This window comes from Abrus precatorius, unplaced genomic scaffold (assembly GCF_003935025.1).
Source record: "Abrus precatorius isolate BTA unplaced genomic scaffold, Abrus_2018 Scaffold2, whole genome shotgun sequence".
In the NCBI taxonomy this organism is placed as follows: Eukaryota; Viridiplantae; Streptophyta; class Magnoliopsida; order Fabales; family Fabaceae; genus Abrus; species Abrus precatorius.
In genome coordinates this window covers 18,901,240-18,922,014 of record NW_020874362.1, presented here as the reverse complement: position 1 = coordinate 18,922,014, position 20,775 = coordinate 18,901,240, and the positions used below count along the sequence as shown (strand labels likewise).

The 20,775-nt window shown below is 30.4% G+C and overlaps 1 protein-coding gene and 1 pseudogene across 2 annotated transcripts; both read right to left on the bottom strand.

The window, feature by feature from the left end:
• Positions 1 to 347: 347 nt before the first annotated feature.
• On the bottom strand, positions 348 to 961 carry LOC113859566 (annotated as a pseudogene).
• A 15,958-nt stretch (positions 962 to 16,919) lies between these two features.
• On the bottom strand, positions 16,920 to 19,974 carry LOC113858780 (receptor-like cytosolic serine/threonine-protein kinase RBK1). 2 transcript variants are annotated; one of them, XM_027491532.1, is made up of 7 exons: positions 19,310 to 19,974; positions 18,590 to 18,847; positions 18,269 to 18,420; positions 18,101 to 18,180; positions 17,876 to 18,014; positions 17,353 to 17,502; positions 16,920 to 17,100 (listed from the first exon to the last, which is right to left on the bottom strand). In XM_027491532.1, exons 1-7 carry the CDS (start codon positions 19,812 to 19,814, stop codon positions 16,942 to 16,944), a joined length of 1,443 nt encoding a protein of 480 aa, XP_027347333.1. In that variant the 5' UTR covers positions 19,815 to 19,974; the 3' UTR covers positions 16,920 to 16,941. The 2 variants fall into 2 exon arrangements, 1 of the variants encoding a protein (XP_027347333.1); XR_003503438.1 differs by having other exon boundaries at positions 16,965 to 17,100; positions 17,923 to 18,014.
• Positions 19,975 to 20,775: the final 801 nt, after the last annotated feature.

The window sequence follows — 20,775 nt, the reverse complement described above, 5'->3', positions numbered from 1 at the left end:
TACATTTTGAATGAAATAAAACAAAATAGTATTATTTTTAAATTTTAAATAATTATCTTTTAATTTGATAATTTTTTGAATAAAAATTTTAAATAATATAAATTAAAAAACATTTGTTTTTCATTAAAAAAAACATTTAAACATATTTTAAAATTCATTCAATTTAAGAATAAAAACATAAATTATCAAAACTCAACGTGTTTAAGCAACATTTGTTTCTAATGTTACATCAACATTTGTTCTTTTTGTTTTTTCATCGGGTCAATGTCTTGCCACTCCTATTACAGAAGATCAACAAAGCCTAAAGATAGTTAAAAAGGACAATAATTGCGTGTTGGCATATTATCTCAACAAAGGCCCAAACGATCCAATCCAGTAAGAGCCTCCACAGAATCGGGCTCAACCTCAAGAACCTTCTGGAACGCATCCTTAGCCTCTTCCTTCATTCCCTTCCATTCGTAACACTTCCCCAGCAAACACAGAGCCTCCGAGTTACACCTTTCCCCTCAACTCAATCTCACTGCCTCCACCAAGTCCACTATCGCCGAGTCAACTCGCCGCCGCCGGTTCACGGTGATTTTCATCTCCGCCCTCATGACAAGCCCGTCAGCGAGCTCCTCGGCGGAACGGGATTTAGCCGCCGGCGAGGAGAGGGCGGCGTCGAAGGACCTGAGTGCGGCGGCGGGGTGGCCCATGAGGTGGAGGGCTTGGGCCCGGATGATGTGGGCCCGCGGGTCTCACTAAGAGCGGTCTTGGCGTGTTGGGCTCCGTGCGACGTGGATCTGGCTCGAGCGAGGTGGCGCGATGCTTGGGCCAGATACCGGTTCGGTTCGGGTTGGTGGTTCTTATTTCGGGTTCGAGTTCTGGATTGGGTTGTTTGGCTTCGGATGCTGTGCACGATGAAAAACATGGACAGCGTTCTGATTAAGATACCCAATTGCAGCATAGCTTCTGATGCCATTAGTATTACGTGTTGTTGAGTTGTCTAGATTTGCGCTTAGCTTCGTAATAATGGACTCGGGCTCGTGTATTAAGGTAAAGGAAAATGCTAACCAGTAACAAGTAAAAAAAAAATATTTTTTTATTAAAAATGTAAAAGAACTTTATTTTAGTAATTTTTAATATATTTTTATGAAAAATATTATATATTAATTTTTAATGAATAAATTCAGAATACTTGTTAGTAAGATCCTGAAGTAAATAAATAAATTGGATTGTGAATAATTTAAATATTTTATTTTATTCTCTTATAATATATAATAATAGTTAATCTATTTAGTAAATAAGTATAATAAATATTTAATATATGTATATTTGTTTCAATTTGCAAGAAATTCAATGTGATAATAATTTAACGTAAAAGCAAGAGAATTTTCATTTAATATTAACAAAGATAAAAATGAACAGTTATTTGAAGACAATTTTAGTATGATACTTCAGTTTTCTATATTTGACTACAATAATTAATTTGTATTTGTATTGTAGACAATTTTTAATCTAAAAAATATGATCCATTTTCATTCATTTAATTATTTTCTTCTTAAAAAATATCTATTAATCACGAAATAAATAAAATGCACCTTCGGATGATTGGAATTACTCTTTATCATATTAAGGTAAAATTTGCTGTATTCTTTTTAATTAAGAGGATTTAATACCTCTATATGTAAAATGATTGTTATTGTTGATTTTAAAATTAATAGACATATAGAGTTAGTGGTTTAGTAAAAGAAAGTTAATATTTTTTTTATAATAAAGAAAAAATTATAACTGTTAATCTAAACAATATGTAAAATACACAGCAATCACCTTATACCAAACCAATTTACTTCACTCAAATCATTCTACCTTCAAATTGTCAAAGCATGTGAAATTTAGCATTGCAAAATGAAAATTCTACAAAGACTTCTTGATTTGAATTCAGCCACAGCCTTGACAAAGCGTGAAAGTTGAATTTTGTAAGATTGATACAATATTTCAAATTTACTAAAACTAAAAGCAAACAATATTGATGTATATGCGTTAAATGTCTATTATAAATTAAACTTTTTTACATCTTAAAAAACAATTTCTACATTTCATTTTGTTTTAGAAATTTTCTAATTTAATTTCTCCAAAACATGATACGGATAACTTGAATTTAACTTTTACAAAAATTTAATTTAATTTAATTTTTAATTTTTAAATTTAATTTTATAAAAATATATAAATATTAATAAATTTTTATAATAATATAAAACTTATTTTTAAAATAGTCGGAGAAATTGTTTTTTTTTTAACCTAACTTGAATTAGCTTATTTTGTTAGAAGATATCAGTGACCGTAGACAAAATATTTATAAATTTATTGTTATAATTTTTTCGTATATAATTTCCATTCCTATGTAATATAAAAGTTTACACATTTAATTTAGATATTACAAGTCGGCATCTCCTCTTTTTTTTTAAAAAATAAAATAAAATTACATATATGTTACGTGGACAATTTTCTTGCAGCAGTTTATACAGAAAATATCTATTCATTTGTGAATCGATTTAAATATTTATTAATATAACAAAATATGAACTCATGCATGTGTGTTGCACACATGCTGAAGTACAATATTGAATTGAATTCATTATATATATCAAAGAAAAAAAATTTAAAACCTTATAAATAAGTTTATGCAAAACTTTAGTCGCTATGTAATTAAAATATAAGTGTGAGATTTATTAATATTGATAGACTTTCATAGGGATACGGATATTCATTGCTCTAAGAAATTTGATTCCACTATTATTTATTCAGAAGCTTTAAGTATTCATACATCTTAATAAAGTATGCATCCTCAGATTGTTCCGTTTGTCTCGTTCTACTTACTCTTAAAGAAGTTTATTCGTATTAGTTAATTTATTTTTAAGCAAAGGTCGATCAGCCTTAATAATTTGGGTTGGTTCACACCCTAAACGAATAGTTGTAGGAAAATATTGGTAATAAGTATTGTAATATCGTACATATAAGTCACTAATTCAAGCCATTTGCTATACTTGTGGAGAAACAATGTAGGGAAATGGCAATGGCATTCTTGGTCTGCTCATTCCCATTGGCAGCAGAACATGGCTACGCTTCACTAAATAATACTAAAATCCTTAATCTAAATCCAATTATGTTAAATATAACCTATTTAGCTTTTGTTACTGGTGCTTGCATAGATTGGATTAGCTCAAAACCAATCTAAATATATTTTAAATCAATCCATATTTATTAATTTAAAAATTAGTTTAAAATTGATTTTAAAATTTATATTTAATTTAAAATTAGTTTTTAATCAAGTTTTAATTTTTTATTAAAAAATATTTTAATTTTATAACATTTATGTTAAATTTCATAAAACTTATTAATTAAAAAAATTAGCATTTAATTGAAACTTTATTGTCATAGTCATTAGAAAATAATGCATGATATCAAGAACACTTAATTCATCCAAAACACTTAAAGCATATGTGAAGTTTTTTTAATTAAAATTCTTCAAACAAGAATGTCATAGCTCGTTACTTCTACTTGTCATCTTTGTTCTTCTTTCTTGCAAAAATTAATCTACAACAAAATTTTCATGAAACATGTTTTCTTAGGAATTTTTGACAAGTTTTTGTAGGAAATTTGCCTAAAAAGTATAAATTCTAGTGGTGCTCTTGCAACAAAATTTACAAATATATAAACCTCATCTCTAAAAAATTATGCACCTTGTAACGAGAGATTTCTTTGTTGATGTAGAACCAAAAACTTATATTTGCTTTTAACGATTTAAAATCAACATCCTTTTGCAGAGAAACAAATAGATATAAAAAATATAGTATAAGCAACATAAAATGAAAATTTATACATATTGTAAAATTTAAAAATTAAGCAACAAATATGTGTTTGAAAAAAAGTAATAGATTCCCTTTAAGAAATTTTAAAAATAAAGAAATAAGATAACATATTCATGATATAAGAATTAAGGATTAATGTAACATAGTTGTTGTTGAATAACAACCGTATAATAATATTATGTAGAAATTCTTTAAAGCAAATATTTATATACTTCATGTAACATCTTAATTTTTTAATTGTATTTCTTGTTTTCAAAATAGAAGATTTTTTTTTTTTAAAAAAAATACTCTCGCTCAAGCAAAAATATCAATAAAAAAGTAGCAATTTTTGTATGCTTTTTTCACTCAAGCGAGAATTCTCAAGAAAAATGAGTATTTAAGTAATTCTGACATTTTAAAAGTTTATATTTCAAAACAAATAACCAATCTCATCCCTCTCTTTATTCTCTTAATTTCCTTCCTCAAAGAAAACTTTCTTAAACCCTGAACCTCTTCCCAATCCGAGCTCTAACATCCTCTCCTTTTGATCCCAAGGAGATCTTGGTCTTTTAGATAACATCTTCCATCACAACCTTGCAGCTTTCCTTTGGATCTCAAGAAGAACTAAGTCTTAGAGACACTGTCTTTCTTCTCTTCGTTGTGAAAGACTTATTTTCAAGTAAAGGGAGTTGATCCCAAATCCTAAATCTTATTATGCATCTTGGCTTAGAAAACTCAAATTACCTCATTTTAAATAGCAAAGTTATAAAGTTTTCTTAAAATCATATGGTTAGAAATAGACTTTTGAGTATGGAAAAACTATGGTGTGGTTTAAGAATGAGTTTTTAAGAATATTTTCATAAAGGTGTTATTCAATATATATGTGTGTGTGTGTGTGTGTTAGAAAATGGAAAGTAGAAGATACTAAACATTAGGATAGATGATTTTTTTTATAAAGATCGAGAGAGTGTGATTTCTGGCAATATATTTTTAAAATAGTACGATTGGGTTGAGTTCGAAGGTGTTTGACCTTCGGCATATTGTATTGATTGCATATGATAGAAAATTTTAGAAAGACTATTGGAGTGTGTAGTTATGTACTTTATTTTATTTTGGAAACATGAGTTGAGATTATGATTATTTGTTTAAAGTAATGAATGAAGTGAATTATGTTTTATTGAAAAATGTGATTCGAACTGACTCCTGAGGTGTTTGACCTCAAGCAAATTGTTTGATAATTTAACTGTATCTAAATGACCTAGTATGGTGAAATTGTATTATGATGAGAAAGAAAAAGAGTGGAAATTGTCAGGCTTGTGATTTATTATTGAGTAATCTATAATATTTTATACTTGTTAAATGTTAATTGAAGGATTATTTGGTATTGGAATAGATTTAGATGGAGTTTGAAATTATTATTAAAAAAAAAAGCAAACAATACTGTATAAACAGTGTCAAATGAACAGTAAAACCTCCTATGAACAGTACAAACCGCGTATGAACAGTAAAAACCGCGTATGTACAGTGACCGCTAATGTCATCAGTGACATCATCTGCTGTCATGGCTGACATCACATATGCGTACAGTGCGTGTACAGTGTTTTTGGCGTGAATAGTATTCTGAACAGCGTTTCTCAGTAAGGCGATGAACAGTGTTTCCTGCAATGAACAGTAATTTCGGTGATGAATAGTAAATTTCAAAAATTTTCTTTAAAAAGGGGGCTTCACACGAAATTTTCATTTCTTCACTCCTATACAAGGTTCTCAAAGGTTCCAAGGCCATATACCACTATTTTCTCTCATATTAAACCATCCTAAACTTAGATTTCTCGCCAGATCTGAGATTCTACGTATATTCTAAGGGATTTGAAGTAAGTTTCTTTAAGTTTGAAGCTAGATTTACCGTTCGTTTCTCTTCTCCTTCTCTTTCTCATAGAAGTTTATGGTGTTCTTAGGAGAAACTCTGTTCTAAAGCCAGATCTTTGGTGAATCTTGCTATAAAATAAGTAATATTCGGTAGATCTAGTGTGAATCATCGTTCTAAGGTAAGGGGAGCTTACTTTAGCCTATAATCTATGTTTTGAACGGTTGATATGTTATTACAAGAAGTTTTGATATGAATTTTGTTAGATCTTTTGAATAAAAGCTATTTTCTAAGTTGTAACTGTTGTTAATTGATTTAAATGTTGAAATTTTGGATGATCTATTATAAACTTGCCTTAGCTGAGCTGTTAAAATAATTTTAGTGGTGTGCATCATGCTGAGATATATGTTTTGCATCATTATAAAGCTGAGTTACATGTTTAGGTGGGTAGATGTGTAACGGTAAGTTCATGCTGAGCTGCTATGCTGTACTGTCTGGATTCAGATACCGGAATGGGTCGCTTCTAGACCGACTCAGTTCCTTCTGGATTACTTAGGCTGTGAAACCAGTTGGAAACCGTTTTCGTGCTGTGCATTAGATGGGCTGGTAATACATGAGGGCTGGTAATGCATGGGGCTATTGCTGTGAGTAATGTTTTGTTATATATATATATATATATATATATGATTTTAGTTTATTTTTGTAAGCTCACCCTTACATTTCTTTCTATGTCGTTGTGTGCGTGTGTACTGCGATGATCGTATGGTGGTACGTGAGTAGATGTAGCAGGTGTTGCATCTACTTCACAGGCTGAGGGGCCAGTGAAGAAATGTTAGAAGCTGGAGTCGAGTAATATTGCATCAAAGTCCTTTTTCCTTATATTGTGAGACCTCATGTAGAGGGAGTTACGTAGTATAATTTTGTGTATTTTGAATATTATAAACTAAATATAATACTATGTTGATCTGTTGGATATTTGTTGTAAGAAACTTTGTTTTTTTTTGAATGGGAAGTGAATTTTATACTTATATTCTCTATTATTTACCTATCTTAAATAAGAATGTAGTGTAGAAACAATATTCTCGGTTCCTTATAAAAGGGGTCGTGACAGAAATTATACTATCATGATAAAAGTGATGAAAAGAAATGGAGGTGAGTGATTGATAATTACTGAGAAAATGTGTTATTAAAAACTGACTAAAATATGTATGGATAGTTATAGAGATACACTAGGAGTATAGAATATGGGACTGATTGTGGAAGTCTGGAAAAATGTAGGGTGGTGAATGACATTTGCTTGTGTGTACACAATTTATTGAGGGTGAATGCATGGGTAGCTAACAACTATCTCTACTTATGGAAGACCTCAAGGGACTCAAGAGCAATGATTGTGAGATGTATGATTATAATACATGAGTCATAATGGCTTGATTGGTGTGATTATAATATAGGTATTGTAATATATCGACGGGTGTAGATATAATACATATATTGTAATATATCAATTAATATAACTATAACACACATATTATGACATGTTGATATATGTAAGAATATATGAAATGACATGATCTTAGTGTATATTTTGAAATATTAATGATGTGATTGTTATGATGTTTGATCTGCTGAAAATTCTTTAGTATAGTATACGAGCTAGCATTATTTTGATGTATATTGTATTTAATGATGTTTCTGTATGACTTGTTTCATTTATAAAACAAATAATTTAGTAGAGTGATAAATATTTACCTTTACAATTATTTTTCAGGAGTTGAAATGAAGACTGATTCGTCCTAGGATTATACTCTTAGTGAAGTTGTAGGAAAGACTACTCTGTTAGAATTTAAACTAGTCTGAAGATTGTAATAATTTTGATTTATTTTCTATTTTAAGTTGACAAGAGTATGTAGGCACTTTTAATGATAATTTTAGAATTTATGATACTTTGCTAAATTTTGTTATAAATAATAATTTGAAGTGCATTTGAAAAATTGATAGTTAGCTATTTTTAATTGTAGTTTACATTTAATTTTAGATGAAAATTTTCTCTGTTGAAAGACAATGTCATCTATGTTTTAAACTTATATGTATATAATATGAATTAAGTAAATTGTTAAGAGGTAAATCTTAGTTTTTACTCTATTTGTAAATTCAAAATTTTAAAACTATTTCATATAAATTTTTTAATACCCTTATATCTTCATAAAAATTGAATAAAAGAAATATAAGTTTTACTTTTCTTCAATTTCTTAAGCTATAAATATAAAAAAATTCTCATTTTATTTCCCTTCCTTGTTATAAATTATTATCTGTATTGAATAAGAAATTAAGAATATTAAACTTCATAATATTTTAAGACAAGAATATAAAATAAAGAAAAAAGTTAGATACAAAGTTCAAGTATTTTTTATTGGTACAGCTTGAAACAAAGGACTTAAAAGGAAGGAAGACTTACCTTTAGCAAAGAGATCAAACTTCTAACAGTTGGGAGTTATGAACCATGATAGATTTTTTCTTAAGATTAAGGAACTAGGAGGAGAAAATGAGAAGGAGAAAGATTTGAGGGACAGGAGTTGGTTAGCAAGTGTAAAAGGAAAAGGAGAATAAGGTGAGATTTTACATATATAAAGGAGTGATTGTGGTGTAAAAGGAATCATTTTGTTATTGTTTTGTTCTACAAGACTTTCGTGAAACTTTCAATGTTCTTTTGAATTTATCTCAAATTTTTTTATTATGTGAAATTTAGATAAGTGTATCTAAGGATCAATAAAAATGTGTTTAAGAATTATGAACAAGTTAATAATTTCTATTACCATGTATATAATTAATTATATAAAAAAATTAAAATAATAAGTAGGTGTAAGCAAGTATTCAATGCCAACTTAAATTGATAAAATACATAAATAATCAGATAAACATGCATGAAAATGCATATTGAGTTGTTTTATTTTTTTGGTACTCGACCTGAAAACAAATCTTCATTCTTTTTGTTTAACTTAGTCATTTCACTCATCTTCTTCTCCATTCTTCTAAATCTAATGCCTTCTCCTTGTTTCTCTCATCTTCTCTGAGTATAGTCACTCTTCCTACCTCTGGCTCTCCTTCATTGTTGTGGGTGTATTATTTGTGTAACACCCTTTTTTCATTTTTCAGTAATTTATGTTTTGTTTAATATTAAGTAGTATTAGAGTACATTTAGAAGAAAGTATAGAGGATTTTTGGAAGGATTGTGGTGCAGGAGATCTCGCTTAGGCGAGGTAAATCTCGCCCAAGTGAGACTGAGCGTGGAGGAATACAAAGTTGCAAGGCTATTTCGCTCAAGTGAGATAGGATAAATTCAGCCCAACTGTTACCTCGTCCAAGTGAGAGTGATCTCGCTTAGGCAAGCTGGGATCTCACTCAGGCGAGATGGGTCACTTAGGGGAGGACTCACAGGAGAAATATTGTGCTTTTTGGATGCTATCTCGCTCAAGCAAGATGAAGCTCACCCAAGCAAGCATATCAAGAAATGTTGGGCACCGTTACATGAACATTTTATGAGAATATGTGGTTGAGATAACTATTGGGTGAATAATGAATGAAAAGATGTTTGTTTGATTGTTTGGACTGATTGATATATGCATTATATGATGAGTACTTAATATGAAATATGATTAAACTTGATGAATGATTATTATGTGATTTTATGGAATATGTCTGAATGAAATGGTATGATAAAGTATGAGATTGATCTGAAGGATTTAACAGTCATAACTATATTAATAAATGTATGAGTGGAATGGAATTAGTCTGGAAGTGCTTTACTAAGCACGATCTTATGAATGGGAAAAAGGATAACTCTGATAATGACTTAAGAGTTGAATATGGATTGGATCTAGTGTGAATAGTTACAAAGATACACTAGGGGTATAAAGTCTAAAGACGATGCAAATCTTGGGGAAACGTAGGGTGGTAAGTGAAATTTGCGTATGTGGACACGCTCTTTCTGAGAGTGAATGCATCATGTGACCTCACACTCGTCTTCTGACTAGACTCCTGACTATGCTTTTGCTAAGGGGCCTGATTATTGTACATGTTGATTATGTGTGCATGGGTTAACCGACGACTATTTACCTAGTTGAGTAAGACCACAAAAAATGTTAGAGGCATCGATATCTGTGATCAAAGTGCACTGGGAGTGCATATTGAAAAATTAAAGAACGGATAATAGATAATAAAATATGAATGATGTGTGTGTGAATATGTTTGCAATGTGAATTTAGTGTGAAAATGGATATACTGCATTTATACTATAAACTATGATTTTGTGATATAATGTTTGGAAAATAATAGAATAGACGCTCATCTTTACTAATATTTTCAGAAAAACAGGATGACGGAGTCTCAGGGAAGAGTTAGATTAATAGATAACTCAGTACATAATAGGCTTAATTTTATATTTAATGAATATCAAATAGTATGTTATTTTAAATTTGCTGTTTGTGTGGAAGATGAACCTAGGACTTTTGTTATGTTGGAGATGAATTTCTTTTATAGTATTCTATTTGATTTTTCTAGGAATAGAATACATCAAACCTTGTGTATCTATATGTATAATGGCACTATTAGGACTCCGGCAGCCTTCACCTATCTATTTACCTATCACGACCACGACCACCTCAGAAGACTGTCCAGATAGACATTTGAGCGCGTTACTAGTACAGAGGTTGCAGCTGATTCAGGCGATTGTTACCTTGGATCAGATGATGATCTGGATTTGGAGGATTTAACCGAGATGTTAGAATTTTCTTATTCCATTATGTAATTTCCATTTTATAAGACTATTATGAAATTACCTTTTCCCATACAATCTTGAATTACGTTGTTCTCACAATACAATACATGGTTCTCACACAGTTAAGGGTTTAGAGAGCACTAACCTGAATCCATTGTTCCTTGATGTTACCTCTCTCTTTGATATCGTTGATCCCTTTATATTTTTCCCAACTCTTCCTTCCTCTTTTAGCTCCTCTCAGATGGTTGAGAGAAAGTTCCTTAATTGCGTTTACCGTGAGCACACTTAGAGACCGTGAAAGTGATAGAAAAAATAGAGAATGCCTTAACCTCTATTTGTTAACCGCTCTTTTAGTTATATGAATGGAGAGGGGAGAGTTTCCTTATAATTGTATTTACAATTATACCCTCAATGACTCTATATTTTATATTTAACCACCATCACGTTAAATCATTAATTATAGTCATGCTATAAGTTACATAGGCCACTATAATAAGATTATTAAAATAATCTAACACGAGATAGAGAGTTGGGATGCTGGTGATGAATAGGATCAGTCTTCAGTATTTGGTTATGGGAGAGATTGCTTTGGAACTTGAACTTACATATATGTTGTAATTATTTTGGTTATGTAAATATTGTTTTATGTCCCATATATTTTGACAAACGATTTGTAAATTTTTATATTGATATATGTAATGTATATTCATTCAGGTTTTTCATGAAGAATACTAAATTTTAGTTGTGTTATTTATTTATTCTTTAGAGTATTTATTATTGTTGTTCTATTAGCATTACAAAATATGAAATTATCATATACATAAATCTATTTAAAAGAAAATTTCATTGATTTGCTATAATAAAGTTCATTATACACAAAATTTGTATTTTATCTCATAATATAAAGGATAAAATATACATTATACGGATTTAAAATTTTAGGGTGTTACAATTTGCTTCCTATGTTGCAAGGAAGCTTGCATAAGGCTTTGATGTGTGTTTGTTCAAAACTGCACAAGGGACTCTTAATCCTCTTATGGCAATTCACATGGTGATCGTGAATCATAAGAGAGACTAGCAATGGCATAAACTTGGTAGGATTTTCAATGTTAGAGTGTTATAATGGTATCGATGATGGCAGAAATGTGCATACAATGACTATAGTGGTGGTGAACAATGATTTTAGTGACAGTGATGGAGGTAGCAAAACATAATGTAACCTATTAAGCCAACAACTTAAAGAACTCAAGATATAAGCTAGACAAAAGTGATCTAGAATAGAGACAGTTATGTGTAGATTTGGTGATTTTAATTCAAACTTGATTGCACCCAACTGATTCATAGCCCTAACAATAAGTTATAAAGTTCTAATTTTTTTTTATTATTCTACTATTATTTTCACTTAAAAACACATTTTCTTTTCCAATTTTTATTAGGTTCCTAGTTATTAAGTCAAATTTTAGCACAAAACAATAGGCAAATAGTGTATAACAAGAAAAAAAAAAGTTTCAAATTTCAATGACAAATGTAACAATAAAATTCAAAAATTAATCTAACTAATTTTATCAAAAGATGCATAATCAAAATCATTTGTAATTGCTTGATAACATTTTATATTTTTTGTAAAAATAGAAAAAAAATGAGGTGTCGCAAGTTATACTGAAAAGTTTATTGAATAAGTTGAAAAGAATTTATAAAGTTATATACCATTTTTACTATTAACTCTTTCAAATGCTTTTAAGAACTTAAATTATGTTGGCCGTAATTAAGACATTAATTATTAAAATGGTGACTGATATTCAAAAGAGATAATTAGAGATAATTAGAGAGTTGCTAATGAAAATATTTTATACACCTAATGATGTTAAAACAACTAAAAGTTATAAAGTATTGGACAAAAAAGTTCATCCTTATTCTTGTTGAACAAATGGAATTACAATGACAAAATATTTCTAATTGATCTTAAAAAGTACACATATGTGTGCTTATACTTAGAGATAGTTGGTAAATAGTCTTAACTAAGCTAATTATTATTATTATTATTATTATTATTATTATTATTATTAAGGTATATGCTAATGTTGATCATTTTATTTCTTTTTTGTGAATCAAAAAGTTACCATGTAAGCAGTTTTTGTTAGTGTAAGTACTAGAAGCTTATATGTTTTGAATATAAATTTGTATAATGTTTATATTTAGTAAAAGAGACATTTTATTTTAATAATTTTTTTGAAGAATATATTAGTGTTATTAGAATAGTAAATGTAACTTTATAAAACATTAAATAGATGACTGATCATGAGATTTTACAAAGCACTATTCTTAAATATATTATTAGTTAAGTATTGATATTAGAACAATATAATAATTGAGGCTAGTGTATGAGTGACTCATGATCAAATCTCGCATATCATAGATATGAGATAATAAGTTTTAACACGATTTCACATTAAGGGTAATGATACACTAGACTAATCTACCATGAGAATGTTGCATGAGTTATTACATGAGTGTCATAAACAGTTCTCAATGTGATTATAATATATGTAATCTTTTGACTTGACATGACTACAATTCTTACATGAGGAATGTTACACTTTAATTTTGTTAACCATTACTTGCAACAAGGTGATCATAAATGCAATAAGTATAGTAAAAATCATGTGGAGGTATGTGAGCGATGTAAAGAAAGTTTGTCCCTCTTGTCTAACAAGAGTAATGTTTGTGACCACTTGATAGAGTAAAACTTTAAGATGTATGACCATGCTTAGGAAAGGTAAATATGAAATATTTATTTTTGGAAAGTTTGCTCAGATGTCAAGGAATATAAATTGAACCATGCGAGAATGACATGTCTATATCTCATGTTTAATTTAGATAAATAAACAAAACGACTGATCGTATAAATAATTATCACATAATAGGTTATGTCAATTTAAAGAAATTTTTTGTATTCGGGTTATATTGATGTATTTCTAGATACGACTTAGTATTTATGATATTAAACATAAATAATATTATAACAAAATATAAAAAATACTTATAGGTCACACATATAGAACAAGTCCATTAGAAATGTAATATTTTAGTTGGACTTTAAAAATACTTTATTAGGTCAAACTCATTAAGAATGAGTTCAGCCGCAATAGTAAGAGAAAATTAGGGTTAACTATATTCATGTGCTTATAAATAGAGCATGAGATGCTTAAACTTTTGACAACTGAATAAACTATCATTTTGTTTTATCTATGAAATTTTAACCTATTTTTCCATTAGATTTGTTGTTTTACTCCTTGAACTGACTAAGTTTCACTTGATTTTATTGTAGAAAGTAGCGACAATGCAATTTTGTTAAAATGGGTTAAATCATACGTTATTACAATAAACAAAGAATTGGTGGATTTTGGGTTTAATTTTAATTTTAAATTTTGAATCTTGAAAGTATATTTAAAATTTTTAATTTGAATCTGACAAAAAATCATATCTTTTAGAAGGTCAAATTATAACATTTTGGATTCACACTCTATATAAAGGACCTTACTATCTCTAGTAAAAGACACTTAACCTATCTCTCTCTCCATCTCTTTTTTTCTCTGTCAGAGAGTCATGCCTTCGTCAAAATAAATTAGTCATGTGGTTTATCGCTCCTTATTATTTCTTTTTTATAAATGTTCTGTGTTGAGTTATATTTTCTTTCATCTTTATGATTATGTGTAACTAAATATCTCTTGCCATGAGGTTGAGGTGAGTTCTTGTGATGTAACCTCTTTTGAACCCCAATTTAATTTTATTCAAATGTTATTGATGATTGAAATTATCTCTTTGTAGTTATTTACATTCTTGAATTGACCACTCAAGAGTAAGCCTATTTAACAAATTAATAGGTGATCGAACCATTAATAAGTTAATAAAACTATGAGGTAATTTGAGTTTAGAAGTTAAGATTATCAATCTATTACCTCGGTTTCCAATTAGTTAATTAAATTTAATAAATCTAATATTTCTTAATTCTCTTATTTATTTGTTACTGTCTATGATCATTAGAATAACATATAATAAGGAGAATGTCATTATTGCATGATAATTGGATAGTAGTAATAATTAATTAGATGATTGGTAATTGGTCTAACATGATTGAATGAAATTGAAATAAAAAAAAATACATGTAATCATAAAAAAATTTGAAGCTCCAAACTTTCATTTATATAAATCAACTTTGTGATTTTTCTACTTATTGTTTTATTTTCAATTTTAAATTTTATTTAAATCTAAACATTTTTAACCTTTGAATTTATTTAACATCTAAGGAACAATAGTAGTAAATGTTTGCAATATAATTTATGTGAGAATGATACTGGGAGGGTCTCAAACACTCCCCTTTCTTATAATTGGTAGGTATATTTCTCGGTTGGTTAAAAACTTTTTAAGAATTTAAAATTCACAACACATCTTTTGAAAAATCTCAGTCCCCCTTCTCTCTCTTCCTTCCTCTCTTTCTTTCCCACAAGCTACTAACATAGTGACAAAGGAGTATTTTAGTAAGAGTGTTTTTGTGAACTTTCGTATAAACACAATTGTCACTAAGAATGGAAATAGGTTAGGCTTTGCATAAATAAGCCTAGCCTATCTAATATTTTGTTAAGCCTAAGTCTGAACTATTACCCGTCAAAGGCTTTTTATTAAGTCTAGCTTGACATTTTTAAAAGCCTCATTTGATCTATTATCCTTTTTAATGGCCTACTTCGTATCAAAACATTCAATAGGTCATTAAACTTTCTTATAAATAAATTATTAAACCATCTAAATATGTATGTCTTTTAAAATTCATAAGATTTATATCTAAATAAATTATTAAAAAAATGATTCAACACCTTAAATATGTATAATAAAATTACATATTCCTATTTTTCATTTTCAAACCACATATACACATACAAAAAATACAATAATATGAATATCAATTTATAAATCATTAAGTAAATCTAGTAGCATAAAGTCTTACACATTAAATCAATAAACAATATAACTAAATAAGTTTTAGACCTAAAATTAGTAAATGCAACAAACAAAAATCTAACATGTACAAATAACAATATTTTTCATATAGAATATGCAAAAAAAAACTCCAGCAAGCAAAACTCTCTCTCTTAGAGAGTATGTAGTTGAGACATTCTTCAATTTTAGCAAAAAAGATTAGATTTTTTAATTTAAAATTTTATTATTTTAAAATTTAATTGATTTAATATATTATTATATTGTAATTTTTATATAAAATTATTTAATATATTATTATAAATTTTAAATAAGTCATTCTAATAAGCGTAACAAACTTTTTTTTTAAACTCAAGTCTAGCCTATTTAATTAATTAAATTTTTTAAAAAATTTAAATTAAATCTATTAATTAAATAGATTAAGCTTTAAAAAAGTTAGACCATAACATATTTTTATTCTTAATTGTCACTGTTATATTACGTAAAAAGTAATTCTTACTTATATTTTATATGTTTTTTTGTAGTTTGAAACGTGAATGTCGCAGAAGTAATTAGAAATTATTAAATGTTTAGCTGCATTATATGCATTCGATTCTTAACATTTTTTTTTCATTAGTGGTGTTAGGTTTGATATGGCAAACTAAAACATGCTATTGGTTGTACTATAACAAAATAACACATTTTATACCTGATCTTAGCATGGATGATAAATCTTAAAATACTACAAATATTTTCCTTTGCTAGTGCTTAAAATGTTGAAACTTTCTAAATTTAGGCTTTTACTAATTAGTATATTTGGTTTTATAAAATGACTTGAAAGGATAACCTAATATTTTTTATGATCCTATATATTTATGTGATTCGTTATGAGTTTTAGGAAGCACCGAAATATATTATAGATAAACCTTGATTGGGCTAAAGCCTAATTGGAAACTATGTTGATTAATAAATGAAGGGTGAAAATTAAGATAATTGTTATTATATAAGGTTGGGATATCCTCCAGTCTATGTATACCCACTATGGGAGCCTAGTTGCAAGAAAAGAAAAGTAGAAGTAGATCTTGTTCTTGACATATACATGTATATATGCTTGCACAAATTGACATGACTACCTTTGTCCATTAAAAAAAATACACATTTCAAAGTTGGGCTGACTTTGTTACAATTAAATTGTTAGAATGAGACTATTCACTACAGGATAATAAAGGTACAGACATATTTTTTTTTTTTAGAAATAGTTGTTCAGAAAGTCCTCAATTTCACAATCACAAACTATGATAGATTCTTGCCAAATATTATAATCCTAATGTACCATGCCAAGCTTGAAGAAAGAAACAAGCTTGTGACATTGTCATCTTCACTTATACGCGGTGTCACGCACACAATGCTACAAATATTATTCCGTAAGTTACAATAGATACACGGGGAAAGCATGCAACCCCAAAAGGCGGCAGGCAGCAGCACATAACTCAAGTAATGCATCACTCCATGATTAATTGCTTGTGGCGATTGAGGTCATTCAAATAATTAGAGCAAGTATAATCTTCTAGGTCACATGCATCTAACAGGAGCGATCTTGGAGCTATTGATTTTTGGTCGAGTTCAATAGCCACCTCTTCTCCCTTCAGTAGCTGCATAACCTGATGTTCCCATACAGACAAGTCATTAAGCACCACAAAATTTTAGGCTCTAGGTAATTATTGTAGTATTTCAATTCAATCAGAATTGGTATAAATTTTTTAAAAAAAGAAGTAAAAAATTAAAAATGCTTCAAAAAGTATTTTAACTGTCCATGCAGTGTTCCACATGAATATGCATCTATTATGATTATAATGGGACGTGGTAACATTTAGAAGTGTTGTGCTTCCTAAAAAGAATACTCATTCCATTACCTGATTCATGTATGGCCGCTTAGAGGACATGTGGTGGATACACATTGAAGCCGTTTCCATGGCACGCTTCATTTCTGTGGGATCATATTTCTCTTCTAATTTGGGGTCTGCCATTTCTTTGACACTCATTGCATCCAACAGTGGTTTGGCCTGAACAAAGCATAAACATGGTTAGCGTTTGTCTTAAATTACTAGTACGCAACCTTAATAAAACTTTGTAAGCTCTGACGTATGAAGAAGATCTTGATTTCCGACAATCTAGTAGTGCTTAACCTTAGTACTCGTTGATTATTTCTCAGATAATTAATGTGATAACACTCGTCTAGAAAGGTAATTCACTTCTACATGCCATAAACTCTACCACATTTTTCCAATTCTGTCCTAAGGAACTAACAGAAAATAAAGTTTCTTAGTATTAACAAGATTTTCTATTTTCATAATTGGAAGTATTTTTTCGAGTGCACGTGGTTAGAGACAAGGTGAAGGAACAGAGGATTTGAGTATATGGATTATGAAGACTTGCCCAGATCACAAGACTTTCTCTACTATTCGAATCAACTGCACGACGACCTGTTATGAGCTCCAGTAATAAGACCCCAAATGCGAAAACATCAGTCTTCTCATCGACAATTCCATGCATGAAGTATTCTGGAGCCAAATACCTGCAGCCATTGATCAACCAGATTTTCAGAAAATGGATTTACAGTGGGAAGAAAATATTACAAAGCCATGATGATGCAATGCGAACCCGAATGTGCCTTCTATTGGGTAGACAACATGATGGGCCCACTTATCTGGGAGCCACTTTGCCAATCCAAAATCTGAAATCTGCAATTTATTACAGGATGAATTGTTATCTTGCCCAAAAACAAACATGAAGTTCATAGTTTTATACTATCTGCTGATAAAAAAGTACCTCAGCTTCATCATTTTGGTTTAGTAATATGTTAGAAGCTTTGATGTCTCTGTGAATGATTCTTCTTGGGCAATCGTGATGAAGATATTGCAATCCTTTTGCTACCCCAACAGCTACTTTAAACCTTATCTTCCACTCCAAGCATTCAGAACCTGAAATATTGAATGTCACTTTTATTAGTAAAGTCTACACTATTTATTAGTCGAAACGGAAAACGTACACATTATTTATTAATAACTAGTAGCTTATGTAAACTCTGTTTACGCTACAAAAATAGAAGGAAGAGATGCATTGAGAAGTGAGAGAGATGCAGCACTGCACCAAAGAGCAAAGAGGCAAGGCTGCCATGCGGGGCCAATTGTAGAACAAAGTAGAGGCCATGGTCGATCCCAAACCCAATCAAGCGTGTTGCGTTTGGGTGATTAATGTGAGCAATGATTCCAAGCTCTGACAGGAAATCACCAGCTCTGTCCTCTGCTTCCTTTTCGTTCTTCATTAGCCTCTTAACTGCTACAACTTGACCATCAGGTAAGTGTCCTTTGTAGACTTCAGCATGACCACCTTTTCCAATCATGTTCTCTACGCAACCACAAATGCAAACATTAACAAATAAATTCTAAATTGGAGGGAGGGTTGCAAACAAAGTCATCTTTTTTATTTCGACAATCTTATTAATTGGTTTATCTTCTAAATTTTGGGCTCGTCAACTTTCGATACGAATTGGAAAATGATACTTGGCTGCATTATTGCACTGAGGATGTTGGGTGTACAAAGTTCTCCTTATATAGAAATTGGACAGGGTTTTATAATGTTGTTGAAAATTCGAGCCCTCAAAGGTGGTGTACAGAACAACAAATAGCATGACCCAAAGGAATTATTCAGTTGGTGGGACAAAAGGGCAACCATCAGAAGCACACAACTAATTAAAGTTTCACGAAATCATTTATATTACATATCTGACATTCATTTAAATAAAAAGCATACATAAAATGGAGCTGAAATTAAAAAGGGAAAGAGGAGAGAGGGCGTAATTAGTCTTACGAGGGCTGAAATCGTCGGTGGCAGCAGCAAGATCAGCGTAAGTGAAGTTCCTCCAAGAAGGCTTGGTAGGAATACCATCAAGATCAATAGCGGCATCCAAATCGTCGTCTTCGTTAGCGGTTCGAATGCGAGCCAACTTGTTTCTAAGGCTTCTCCGAGATATCTCGTAGCTAGCCGCAAGCAAAGGAATGGTCGAGAATCTTCTCACCGACTTGAACCTCAAAGCATCGATCATTGCCTTCCATTGCTGAGTGTGCCCATCTCTCCCTTGAGCCCGTTGTGGGCCCATCCTAGGAGACCCAGAACCGCTGCAGTTGCTGCTCCCTGTGCTGTCCGAATCCGCCCCCGAAATAGCCACCTCAAACACACCCGTCGGTGACGCCAATACGTCGTCGTCGCATCCAAGCTCTTTCCTCTGGTTGTTCCCAATCATCAATTCCAATCTCCAGTGCCTTGTCTTTTCTTTCATTTCGTCCTTCTTACCCCTTCTCTCTAACCATTCCATCTATAATAAAAACAACCGAACCAAAACCTTAGCCTCGTACCTGTTGCATGGTTTCCTTTTCTTAAATTTTACGTAAGGACAGGGCTGACAGGGTATTTATTTATTTGGGGTGTGATTGTCAGTTATTTGAACAGAGGACAAGGGGAAGGAATGTCACCTTAAGGAGGCATGGTTGGTTACCCCTGGAAGGGTTTGTTCCGAAGATTCCATGTTCTGTGGGATCATGCCCACACCAAAAACGTGAATGGAGGGGATGCGGATTTTTCAACTCGATTTGGCGGTTGAAAATTCCTTTCCTCCTTTCTGAATTTGGTGTGGGTTCGGAAGAGAGAGGGGTGCTGAATGGGACCAGAGGTGACAAGAGAGAAGATGAATTCAAAATTGGTATATCTTTGAAAGATGGTTATTCTTAGGACGAGGTGGAGATGAGCGTGGGAAAAACCAGCTCAGGATGATTGGAATCTTTACTATATTTACACACCTATGTCATTTTCTTTTACTTTTGTTTTTTGTTTCCTTCTTGTGTCTATGTTCTGTCACTTTTTGCAAGCCTTTACCCAAACTTCTTCTGTTCGGAAAACTCGCTAGATGTTTGCTACCGGCTAACCTAGCCGGATAGTACATGCACCTTGGCAAATGTTAATCGAACTGTGCCAGACCTTCACTGATATTTATTTATTAGGTTTACTAGCCATTTTAATTTTAATGACGAAAAATTGTTATTTTAATTTTATAATTTAGTTTACGTGTAGTTTTAGTACTTGTTTAGATTTGAGTTGATTTAATGGCTAAACTATACACAATTTTCAATTTAGTGGAATGGACGGCGACTTTTTTTTTTATTGGCCACGAAACTTCGTTTTAAATAAGAGTGATTCTATTATCACTGCAAAATGTTTATTAATATTTTTTAAAATATTTATATTTAAAATATTTTTATAAGAAAATTTATTCAAAGAGT

Excerpts from the sequence above, each read along its gene's own strand:
- LOC113858780 (XM_027491532.1), bottom strand. The coding sequence starts at position 19,814 with ATGGAATGGTTAGAGAGAAGGGGTAAGAAGGACGAAATGAAAGAAAAG. Across the intron at positions 18,181-18,268 it reads ACCAAAATGATGAAGCTGAG|ATTTCAGATTTTGGATTGGC; the intron begins GTACTTTTTTAT and ends AATAAATTGCAG. Across the intron at positions 17,101-17,352 it reads AGCGGCCATACATGAATCAG|GTTATGCAGCTACTGAAGGG; the intron begins GTAATGGAATGA and ends TGGGAACATCAG.